This window comes from Zosterops lateralis, assembly GCF_965231275.1.
Source record: "Zosterops lateralis genome assembly, chromosome: 4".
Classification (NCBI taxonomy): domain Eukaryota; kingdom Metazoa; phylum Chordata; class Aves; order Passeriformes; family Zosteropidae; genus Zosterops; species Zosterops lateralis.
Window position 1 is genome coordinate 22,509,032 of NC_139765.1, and position 11,602 is coordinate 22,520,633.

Consider the following 11,602-nt stretch of genomic DNA (forward strand, 5'->3'; position numbering starts at 1 on the left):
GACAGCTTCTTAAGGCTTTTTCTTCCAAGACAATTTGACTAAAAATTCCACTTTTGTTTCCTTTCATCTATTAATCTAAGAAGAAATGTCTTGCAGCCTTGGGAATAGATAATGCAGAAATTAGAAGGATTAATAAAAAAAAAATTAGCTGGTGATGTATCAAGCTAAGTAAAGCAGGGCACAAGTATAACAGAGATTCTGTGCAGACCCATGAGGACCGAAGGAAAGGTAAGAAGGAGGGACTCTAGGGAGGAAATAAATTATTTTGTCTAATCAAAGAAGCAAGCAGGAAAAGGAACTTCATATCTCTTAAAACCTGTTATTATATTAACCATATCTCTTAAAGGCCTGTTTGTTTCCTTCCCCTTCTTTTGAAATTTCAGTTCTGGTTGAGCTGGGTCTTTTCTGTGTTGTAACACTCATGCTGAGCACCTGCAGCACCGCACAGCTGGACAAAGCAGGGGAGCTGTAAGAAGACAACAAGCTTCCTGGCCAACAGACAGGCTTTCTGTCTTCCTCCACTGTTCTTCACAGCATCTGTAAATCAGACTGTGGATTTAGATGCTAAGACTATAAGCAGCAAATACGCATCCTCACTCTACAGATGTGACTGCCAGTTAGTAAAAAAGTAGGAGAAACTTAATAATGGCTCCAGACTCTTACTCATCCTGCTGGTCCAGCTCTCTTACCACTCCTTCAGAGACAAAACAATTGCCCACAATCTTCCTGGGTTTGGCTCTCATGTTTTCTACCCCCTCTTCACTCCTAGACTCTACAACCAAGGTCACAATTAATCCAGGAAAATAGCAACAACCACCACTTGCATCAGGTTGGTATTATACAGCACATTAGCCAGGAAGGATAATATTATGCTGTAAAGGGTTGAGATTGTTATTGTCAAACACACTATTTTGAAGGACATTAAACTGTGTCCACATTAGTGCTTGAAATAGTACTGTAAAAAGCAAATTGGACAACATGCTTTAGACACTACTTCTTTTCTAACCGTAGCTGTGGCCTGTGGAAGAGGGAAAGGGGCAGTGGGTGAATCCCTACTGTTAGCTAATTAGATCATATATTTCCTCTCTCAGGCAATATATCTTTCCCTGCATGGGGTGCATTTTTCTCCACTAACTTCTCAAAAGCAACTTCCCTATAAATCACAAATCACAACTGCAAGTGTTCCCTTAATGAGCTCCTCTAGCTTTTGCATTTATTTTATAAAACAGCATTCACCAATCTTCATCCTACTGGTGCATTTAGAGTGTTTATTTGAAGTTATGGGAGGTCCTTCAGGAGAGAGATGGACTCCCTGGCTAAAGATTGCACAGAAATCATTTTATGACCTATTCCCAATGCATTCATCCCCCACAGAAATACTATGTCAGAGGTGACATACACATCTGCTACATTATTTTCAATATGAAAAAATATGTGTCCTGTTTTGTGATCACATTGTCAACAGAACCAAGGGGAAATGAGATACCAAAATAAAAACAGAACTTCTTTAGTTCTTTAACTAGATAAGCACAGCACCCAAAACAGCTTTTATTCTTACTAGTCAGAAACACCAGCACCTGTAAGCAATAGTCTATACAGCCTATGTAAATCACCTACGATTAACAAGAAAACACCCACGATTAACAAGACAATCCGTGTAAGATACAAATGCCAGTAATGCTAATCCAATTCAAAAAAGAGTGAGTCTTCTAGTTGCCCTAAGTTCATGAAGGACCCCTTCCTTCTTTGGAGAAAGCAGGAAGTTTTGCAGCTTGTTCTGCCATTTTTGAGTTGGCTTCCAGTAAAAGACCCTCTTGTTTTCACTTCTTGTAGCTTGAGCTCCTACTCACCCTCTTTAACTGGTATTCATGCTCCCTAGCGTTCCCAGCATCAACACACTGTTGCCAGTGAAATGAGGCCAGTGCTTCTCCAGATTCTTGAAGTGCTTCAGAAAGTCTGCTACAGCATCTGCACCCTTATTTCTTACATTCAATTTAATGTACTTTTCCTAGCAATGGGCATAAAAATGATTATAAACCACATGTATAAAAGTCTTGAAACACAGATTCCTGAAAAGACTGCCTGAAAAATCACTCAGTGCTTAGTCTCTACAAAACTCAGCTTCTCTTGCCCAAGGGAGTCTACCATAATCTGGAAGATAATGGTTAAATTTTTTAAACTCTTGGTGTTAGGCTCAGTTACAAGCAGTACCTTACCACAGATGCTTTTGCATACTACATTAGCAAAGACTGTTACACATACAACATCAGTACTCTACACAAAAGAGCAACTCTCTCTAGGCTCTTACCCTTTCTGATATGAAACTTCTAGCCAGACACAGCTGAGTCAGAGTAACTCAGCCAGGCTGTCTTTCATTTCCTTAGTCCTGTTTCCACTAGCAACATCAGAACCGTGTTTTTTTATCTGAAATTCAATGACAAACAAAGAGAATTTAATAAGAGGACTCTGAGATTGAGATTGAGAACTGAACCTAATCAGAATGGTATTGACAAATTCAGCTGACAAAAATGACACAATATGTAAGATGATAAAGACGTGAAGAATAAAAGGTAATTCTTTTATAAGTTTTAGATTAATCTTTAGAATAGATAATAATATTTTTGCAATTTGACTCCATTTTGCAGTTAAGCCAATTTAGATGTGCCTGCAGGAAGCCCTGCCTGCTCACTTCAAGGGAGGCAGCAGCCTCTGGGGAACTCCTGTGACCTGGGACCAGCAGAGGGCACTGCGTCACCAAGTCACAGCGGATGGACGCGACACAGCTCCCACTTGGCAGGGACAGTGAGCCACGCGAAGGAAAGAAATAGGTCCTGGAAATTAGAAACATGCATTAGTCACCAGCATATCAATCCTACAACTGGTAAGGGCAACACTGGCCTCCAGCTCTGGGCACTGCTGGAAACACACCTAAATCCAGCTCTGCCTCCACACATCTCAGTCTCCAGGTGTTGATTTTAGGGCAATAAGCCTCCTCCTGAAAATGCTTTTCAAGGGGTAGGGCCAAATCGATTGGTCCTGTCCTGCAGTGTATGCATCAAGGCTGGCTTAAGTCGAAAAACATCCTGTCAGCTTCCTCTCTCCTTTTCCAAACCTCTAAATCCTTGCTTGTAGCAGCAGGAAGTCAGTTCAGACAAAAAGATATCAAAGCAAAGAGCTGGCAATTTCCATTCTGTCCTCCCCTTTTACTCTCCGCTTCCTCCAACCTAGCAGACTTTCAATGAGCAGAGAAGCAAGTTAGAGGACATGAAAGGAATGCTGAGGTAGCAGCTTCAGAAGAATGTCTTTCCACTTGCTTATTTCTAGTTTATTTTGAATTACCAGAGGATGACCATGAAGTAGCAAATAGCTCATATTTTTCCTTCTCTCTGTATTCAGTCCAGCAGGATTCTCAGTACTAGAAGAAGCTTAGAGCATAAATAAATCATACCAGTCAGGCTAGTGAGTGAAAAGTTTCCACTTTCTCTTTGTACAGTTGGTGGAATAACTTTGCCAGGATGTGGAAAGGGGCCTCAAAATTTTTCATTTCCTTCTGTAAAGAAATAAGAAAGTTGTGAACTGCAGATGGAATAAGCATTTGACTATTTCTGCTCTGTCTCACCAAAGAAGGATTAAAACTGAGTTAGATGACAAACAAGAGGAAGAGAGTCCCCAGATATCTTTTCCTGCCTGAAAGACAAGATAAATTGACAAACATCCCCTCGCAGAGATGGTGAAAGGAGCAGATACTCACCACTGACATTTCACAGTATTCCAGGCCATGTTTCTCAGCCCACCCCTGTGCTTGTTTCTGCTCCACAACTCGACGATCAGTTAGGTCTGTTTTGTTCCCCACTAAGACACCTACAGAAAAAACCCCATGAAACAAAAGAAAAAAAAAACAGCTCATCAATGCTGACTTGTAAGCCATAAATACTGGAACATTTTTGGAAGTAGCTGAAAAAGTTGGAGATGTGAAGAATAGTCTGTAACTACCTAGAAAATATTCCAAAAAGGAAACATATTCAAGCCTTATCTGCTTTTTGATAAAAGGAAAGGAGTTGGAGGAAGCCATGTCTGCCCCTGAGTTAAAATAAATGCTCTATTCCACAGCTCAACAGAAACAACTGCTGTCATACAAGAGGAGAGTAGATAACAAGAATCACACCCATTCTTACCTGGGATGTGCACCCCAACTGCTTGAGCCCTCAGCTTCTCCAACCATTTGTTACAGTTGTCAAAGGATTGCTCATTAGTGACATCATACACAAGGCACAGGACGTTGGGTTGCTCCCACTGCACAGCAAGAAAAGGAACACTGTCAGCTCTAATGAAACTGACGTGGTCAAGTCAGGCTGTAAGCATGGTGAACACAGCTGCTAAGATGAAAATAAAAAGCCTTACACCTAGGAATCCTATGCCCTGGCTGAGGTTTCACATTTCAGTGGAGCCAACTAAATCACTGATATTGGGAGAGGTGGTCTTGCTTTCCTCCCTAGTCCTGTCTGTGCAGTTCTGCCCCTTTATTTGTAACAGCTCTGGCACTCATCTGATCCCCAGAGAAGCTGATTTTTCATGCTGAATCAGCACAAAATTAATCCTAGGAAAAAAAGTAAAAAGGTTTTCTTCCAGTTGGAGAAGCTTAACCAGCTTCTAGAGAAGTCCCCTGCAAACCAGATCTATTGCAAATGCAAAATTGGGATCACTCTTGTAGACCATGAACATTTAGGTTGATTTAGCCATCTCATGAAAGCTCTCATCAATTAACTGATCCTGCATCTCAAAATGAGGTAATACAGGAGAAACAGGATAAAACTCTGCAGGGGAGGTCACAGATATGTGAAGGAAAAAACCCAAGGGCAGGATTATGCTCAAGGACAAGAATGAATCCTGTTGGATCAAACACATCACTGTAACACAAAAAAACCCCCCCTCCCACTTTTGAAATTGCAGCAAAACAGATGTTTTTCTAAGAAATAAAAATAGCTTTAAAGAACAGTACACAGAAATTCTCAGTTAAAAGTCCCTATTTCTTTTGTAAGAAAACTGTCTGCTTTCCTTTCTCTGGAAAGTATTTCTTCTGGTACTTATACAAGTTTTAGAGAGGTAGAAGAGGCTACATTGGCAACTGGGGTAATTGCTCCGATTTACACTAAAGACAAAGTTTGCTACATCTGCCACACTGGGGAGCTCAGAGCTTCAAAGCAAAAGCACTTACTTGGAAGGAGAGGACTGTTACATAAGACTTACCAGTTTCTCCAGCATTTCAGAAAATAGATCTTTTCCTGCCGAGTCAAAAATGAAGAATTCCTGAAAGCAGAAACAGAAAGAAGGCTCTTGCCAAGAAAAATGCTGTGTAGGGAAAGGTTTTAGAAGTAAATAATGCAACTTGTAACTCCAACATTTTATTCAGTACAGCAGCATCATGCCCCTAAGGGACAAATTCCCTGCACTGAGGAAACTCCAGATAGTATGAGAAAATAAATAGCCATTTTTCAAGTACAAGCAGTAAAAGAGTTACTTCCAAGGCCCCAAGCCTAGTTTCCATCCCTACTGGAAACAGAATACGTGGAGTGGGACAGTAACCTCTACTATTCATACAAAATTATATACATTCCATTAATGGGAGTATAGGGCATTAAGGAAAAACGGCAGTTCCAAGAATCATGTGCCCTAAAGAACAGAACAGAATCTCAACAGATTTGGTAATAACTTTGGTTTAAAATGCTGTGTTGGATACAAATAAATAAAAATTACGTTTTTAAGACTAAACCAACCCTGGAGTATCAGCAATTATATATGACCAGTCTCATTTCCTTAATGCAACTTAATTGCCCTATAAAAATGTATAGTGATGTTCCACCAGAATGAGACTCGTGTGGGGCTTGAGTTCTGTATGTCTCTTTCTGACCCAATTTATGTTACAGAAAAACTCACCACGCTATCACTTGTCTCTGGAACTGATACAGCCTTCACCAACAGTTCTATGCCCACTGTCTGTAAAGAATAATCAGGAAAATGAGGATCAGGAGAGTTTTTAAGAACCTATCCAACTGCATACCAACCATGCATTGGATTGAGGCAATTCTTGTGATCACTACAATTCCATCAAAAACAGACTGCTGGAAACTCAGCAATACTCCTCCTAGCTCTGGTAACCTAATCTCACCAATATGTTAAAGACTTGTAGATTTGCTCAGCAGGGGGGAAAAGGAGGAGAACCAAAAAATGTGCTTATATACAGCTCAGCATATTAGCTGAAGTCTGCAGGACTACGCTCACTCTCACACTCCTGCTCTAATGCATGCTTTAGAACATTCTGCACTAACCATGTGATGAGCTAACATATGGGATTGAGATAATTTGTGCTTCTTCCACCTTTTATCTCATTCTGCTTTGTAGCTCTATTTGTTTGTTCTATTTCTATCCTTAAATTCTAGTTTCCATCTTTATTTCAATGAATAAACATATTTTAGGGTTTTTTTCCTCCACACTCATATTTTTGTTACTTTACTTATATTTACTTTTATTTTTATCCTGCTTCTGATTAGTCATCACCATTGATTCTTACACTGAAAGACTGCAAACTGTATCCTCTTCATCTGGGAAGAGTTTCTGTAGATTGTAATTATCTTGGGGCTATGCAGCACATGTTGGTGTTTGCACAGTGATAAGTGCACTGTCCACATGCACATTTATTAGTTGGAATTAAAAGCTTTCTCCTTCAGCAGTGCTTTTTCATAGAGTAGTCCCTAGAGGGGGGAGCTCTCTAACGCCACAAAACCTTATGAAAACATTGGTTCAGCAGGAAAATCACAAGATTAACTAAATTATTCTGCCTTAAGTTTCAATACCACCACCTACATAATGCAGACTTACACAATTTTAAATGTTTTCTCTTCAGAATCTGGGGTGTAAGAAAGAAAACCCTCAAAGGTCCCACCTTGAATGCCTCAACTTAAAATATCATTTATTTTGTTCTAAGCCTCTCTGTTCTCCCATTCATCTTAGAAAAATTTTAGACAGCTGTTGGGAAAGAAGGGACAGGAAGGACTTATGAATATGATTTTATGGTAAGAAATACTGCAGATGTATAACCTGTGAGTGAAATAGGAATAAAAGCCAGTTTCAAGATGTGAGCATAGCAGGCAGGAAGACGGTGATTAGCTGAAGATGGGTGAAAAGACAGAAAAACAAAAGACACAAGAATGTTGCCTTTCTACCTTGGCAAAAGCATCAGGGAACAAGTACATAAAAAAAGAGTCTATAGAATTTAGAATATAAAATGACATGGTAACGTAGTAGTTCTTATAGGCTGAATGCACAGTTTGTAGGTTTTGTATCTCACGCCGGTCAGTCACTGTAAATTAGACTATTCAACACAAAAAGAGATATAATGTATTGTAACAAGATGATCGATCTCTTTTCTTGCCCTCTCACCTCTCTCTCCCTCTTCTCTTGGCTCTCTTAACCTCTTCTCTTGGCCCTTCCCCTCTCCTCTCTCTCCTCTCTCTTACCTTGCTTGCTCCTGCTTTCTCCCCACGCTTTTCCCCTGTTCCTACCCTGTTTCTACACCCTAGCTCTCTTCTATCTTTCTCTCTCCCCATTCTCTCTTTAGGGCTTTGCTTCAGCTGAGGCTGGTGGCTGGAAGCAGGCCCTCTTTACCCACGACCCCTGTAATAATAAAGCCACGTGTTTCTAGAACATCTCATGTCTGCAAAGTTCCTTGTCCCTGCCATCCACGGAAAATTTCTACAGACAGCTGTCCGAGCGTGTTGTATGCTTACCAGTGTGTAGTTCTTCTGAAAATGAGCACCATCACTTCGAAACATCTGGGCTAAAGCACTCTTACCCACAGCTGGATCTCCTGCAAAACCAAAAACATAAAATATTTTTGTTTCATACTAGTGAATCTTATTTTTCCTCAGTTCTGTTACTACCACTTACCACAGGCTCTCTTTGTTGTAAGAGCCTGGATGCTCTAACTCTGAATACAGGCAATTTAACTGTCACATGAAGCAAAAAACCATCTAAAAGGCAATACCCACACACGGAAATGAATATTGCCATTATGCATACTAGTGGCTGACATCTGATTTTTGACCTATGTACAATAGCAAAGGACTGCCAGATGAGAGTGGAACTGCTGTTTGCTCTAAAATTCATGCCTACTCCACAGTCCCTACCTAGGAATTAAAACTTCCCAGATACATTATCATGTAGTGAAAATTGCAATGTGATAAGGGACTGGGCTTCCTAGGAGGCTATTTCCTCTCTGTAGGTTACCCATTTCCCCAGATTCAAATCCTTGTTATGTACAGAGACAAAGCTGCTTAAGCTAGTAACATTTCTCAATGAACTCTTCTTGCTGATCCTGCTAAGAGAGCAACTCTTGCTGACTCAATACTGCTGGTGGCTCATCAGTTGCATCCTGGGCATAGCAGAAGCAAACCTCAGAAAGCACATGGCTGGAGAGAAGAGCCTGCTGATTCATCCCTATATGGAAGGAAAAGCAAGGGGCTTTGTCTTTTGCTCTTTTAGAGCCAAGGCTTTCTGATTTGGCTTGCAGGCTTTAGGCAAACCTGGCAGCTGCCTGTTTTGACTTACTCTTACAAAACTCTGAGATCCAAAGAAATCACAGGACCACAGAATATGCTGAGTTGGAAGGGACCCACAAGGATCACTGGGTCCAACTCCTGGCCCTGCACAGGACCATCCCCCAGAGTGACACCATGTGCCCAAGAATATCGCCCAAATGCTTCTTGAACTCTGTCAGGCTTGGTGCTGTGACCACTTCCCTGGGGAGCTGTTACAGAGCCCAATCACCCTCTGGGTGAAGAACCTTTTTCTAATATCCAACCTAAACCTCCCCTGACACAACTTCAGGCCATTTCCTCAGGCTCTGCAGAAGTCACATATGCCCATATTACTACATGAAGAAAAACCCATAAATCATAACCCTTTCTAAACAAAGACTTAATGCTTCTAAAGAGCTTATCATTTCTCCACATAATGTCTCACTAGCCCGGATTGTTAAAAGCACAGGAGCCAGTATTTAAATACCTCAGTGGTTCAAGCTTTACTCTTGAAGGAACGCTCATAACAGCCAAGTCTGGAATACAAGTCTTTCACATTATGTTGTTAATAAATAAAGCCAGAAAGGATGTATTTGACATTATGTTGTTAATAAATAAACCAATAAAGGGGTATATTCTTGACTCCATTACAACTTCCTCATGGCGTTTTGAAGGAAATTGGTAAAGCTCTTTGCTCACATATTATTACAGAGGAGGAAGGATGTTTTGGATAGTGACAATTACCCCTAGATGCATTAACCAAATGTAGTTCTTGTTTGAACGTTTTTAGCATGCTTGCTTACTTTGAGCTGAGTTGGGCTCATAATATTTAGACAGGAAAATCTGGTAAGTCAGCTTATTTGTTCTCTGATCAGTTCAAGCTTGTGCATAAGACAACACTCTGTTCTGAGTGGAAGCTATTCTGTATTTCAATAGACAATTAGATCTGTGTTTGTAAAATGAGATAGAGAGGCACACACTGCTCCAAACTGTGCAGGCATCAGCCAGCACAAATTCTTAACTAATGCATTGCCTTTCTCTCTCTCACTTGACAGCCCCAGGTGTTTCTTCCCTTTTTATTCTTTGTCATCCTCTTTAGTCCATCACATCAGTACACTTCCTCAAACTAAGTTTCCTTGCCCTTTTCAGTTTAGTCTCATGTGCCAACAGTGCATCGCACAGTATATATTCTATCCTTATTTCTGTTATTCTGCCAGAATCTGTAGGGTATTTCAAAAATGTCTGCTACTGCCAGTTGTCTCTCTACAACGAAAACCTTTGTGTAGTGTCTCCACAGTAAGCTCAGACAACAGACTTTTTTATTTTTGTGTCTGTAAATGACCCTTGAGATAACACAGGAATTGTCTTCTATTGTCAATTTAGTAGTCTCTGTTTTGCTAATAAAAGCCCTTTCCCCCTGTTCTCTTTGACCCTTGTGTAGCTCCCAGTTCTGTTTTACTTGTTCTTCATAACTATTTCCTTAGGTCCACAAGAGCTCCCAGTTCCATTTCTGATGGCTTTCCTCCTATCTATATAATTGCATTTTCTTGTTCCCTTTAAGTTGCTGTGGTTACCCATATCTTAGGTCCCTTTCACTATAGTGGGTTTTTTTTCTGCAACAGAGAATCTATTTTGCCTGATCTGCTTCATTAATTTATTATTTTTAATAATACATGGATATTATTGTAGCACATAGGAGAATGACATATGGGATAGGACATTCCTGTTCTTTGTGCTGTGAACAGAATTGAAAAGGCCGCTCCAGACCCAATATGGATTAAGAACATAAACAGGTCATCCAAAGAAAACTTACGTGATTTTAAAGGGGTCGTGGAATTGGCCTTTGGTAACCCTAAACAACAAAACTGGATAGATTTCAGCAAAGCCAGGATATTTGGAGCAGGAAACTTCCAAATTGGAAATGATGCCTACATTTCAAGTGTAGAAGACGGGCAAGATATTCATACTGTTCACAGCAGTAGAGCCACAAGGGAGATTAAGTCTTTTGCTTTTGCCAAAGACCACATCTGGCTTTGTGTGAGCTGATGGTCAGGTGCTTCTGAGGTTAAAAAAGGCAAACATTCTATTCTGGATGAAATAATTTGGAATGAAGAATTAAACCTGGGAGTTGACTGCACGCAAAGTTTTATGGATTTGTGCTTTTGGCTGAGGCTGCACAGAGCTTCAATGTAGAGAAGGGGAAAAAATAATTTTTTTTTTTTCACAATGTTAACAGCCAGCTGTACTTCCTTTCAACACCTTCATAATCTATCCCGACTAAAAAAACTGGTGTCTTCACCTCATTTTTTTCTCAGGTTAGCCTCTGAATTGTTTGGGGAAAAAGACACCACTGTGGAAGTGCTCATGCTTCATCCTTCTGTTCTCTGTTTAGGCTTTACCTTTCTATTGTACTCTCAGAATCATCTTAATTTCTGACATGAAGTTTGCATATCAGCCCGAAGCAAGATTCACAAATGAAGCAGGACTCAGCTGCCTACCCTGCTTCCTTCACACTTTCTCCAATCTCTGCATCCACTTTTCCACAGTGCAGAAATACTCGGTTTTGTTTGGTTTTTTTCCCCTCTTTTTCAGATCCTGTCCTTGGATTTCAGCCGATCCAACTACACCTCACGCCCTCCCTGGGCTCAGCTCGACTCCACGTGGCAGGCGGGTGCGGGTACCGAGCGGTAGTAACACACACGACTTCCGCTGTTCCCGTCCCCAGGCAGCCGAGGCCTGCACGTCTCTCCCGTCGCCTCTTTCCCCACCTCTTCTCCGGCGGGGCGGCCCCTCGACGAGAGGCCGTGGGAAGCCAGGCCGCCTGCGCTGCCGGCCTCGCCCCACCCCACGGCGCCCGCTCTAGTCCCCTGTGGCCAGCGGGGCGGGTGGGAGCGGGCGAGCCAGACTCACCTGCCAGCAGGCATTTGGCAGCGAGCTTCACCATGGCGCCGGCCTGGAGCAGGTGGTGGCAGTGGGCCCGGACGGCGGCACCGGCGACCGCCACCGCGCTGGGCCGCGGCCTTGGCAAC

General features: G+C 41.5%; 2 protein-coding genes across 9 annotated transcripts in view; both read right to left on the bottom strand.

Moving 5' to 3' along the window:
* Nucleotides 1-2,414, bottom strand: part of CACNG2 (calcium voltage-gated channel auxiliary subunit gamma 2) — a 68,625-nt gene extending 66,211 nt beyond the window's left edge. For all 5 annotated transcript variants that reach the window (XM_083858693.1, XM_083858691.1, XM_083858692.1 and 2 more), the window contains exon 1: nucleotides 2,309-2,414. The gene's annotated coding sequence lies outside the window, so the exon portion shown is untranslated. The remainder of the gene's footprint in view (nucleotides 1-2,308) is intronic.
* Nucleotides 558-11,602, bottom strand: IFT27 (intraflagellar transport 27). Of its 4 annotated transcripts, none has more exons than XM_083858697.1 (8): nucleotides 11,484-11,602; nucleotides 7,785-7,864; nucleotides 5,935-5,994; nucleotides 5,248-5,307; nucleotides 4,176-4,293; nucleotides 3,752-3,861; nucleotides 3,449-3,550; nucleotides 558-2,424 (listed from the first exon to the last, which is right to left on the bottom strand). In XM_083858697.1, the coding sequence occupies exons 1-7, from the start codon at nucleotides 11,515-11,517 to the stop codon at nucleotides 3,452-3,454; spliced, it is 561 nt and encodes a 186-aa protein (XP_083714823.1). In that variant the 5' UTR covers nucleotides 11,518-11,602; the 3' UTR covers nucleotides 558-2,424; nucleotides 3,449-3,451. The 4 variants fall into 4 exon arrangements, with proteins under 4 accessions (XP_083714823.1, XP_083714822.1, XP_083714821.1 ...); XM_083858696.1 differs by lacking the exon at nucleotides 558-2,424 and adding an exon at nucleotides 2,558-2,831; XM_083858695.1 differs by lacking the exon at nucleotides 558-2,424 and having other exon boundaries at nucleotides 3,446-3,550.

Excerpts from the sequence above, each read along its gene's own strand:
- IFT27 (XM_083858697.1), bottom strand. The coding sequence starts at position 11,517 with ATGGTGAAGCTCGCTGCCAAATGCCTGCTGGCAG. Across the intron at positions 5,995-7,784 it reads TTCAGAAGAACTACACACTG|ACAGTGGGCATAGAACTGTT; the intron begins GTAAGCATACAA and ends TATTCTTTACAG. Across the intron at positions 5,308-5,934 it reads CAGAGACAAGTGATAGCGTG|GAATTCTTCATTTTTGACTC; the intron begins GTGAGTTTTTCT and ends TTCTGCTTTCAG.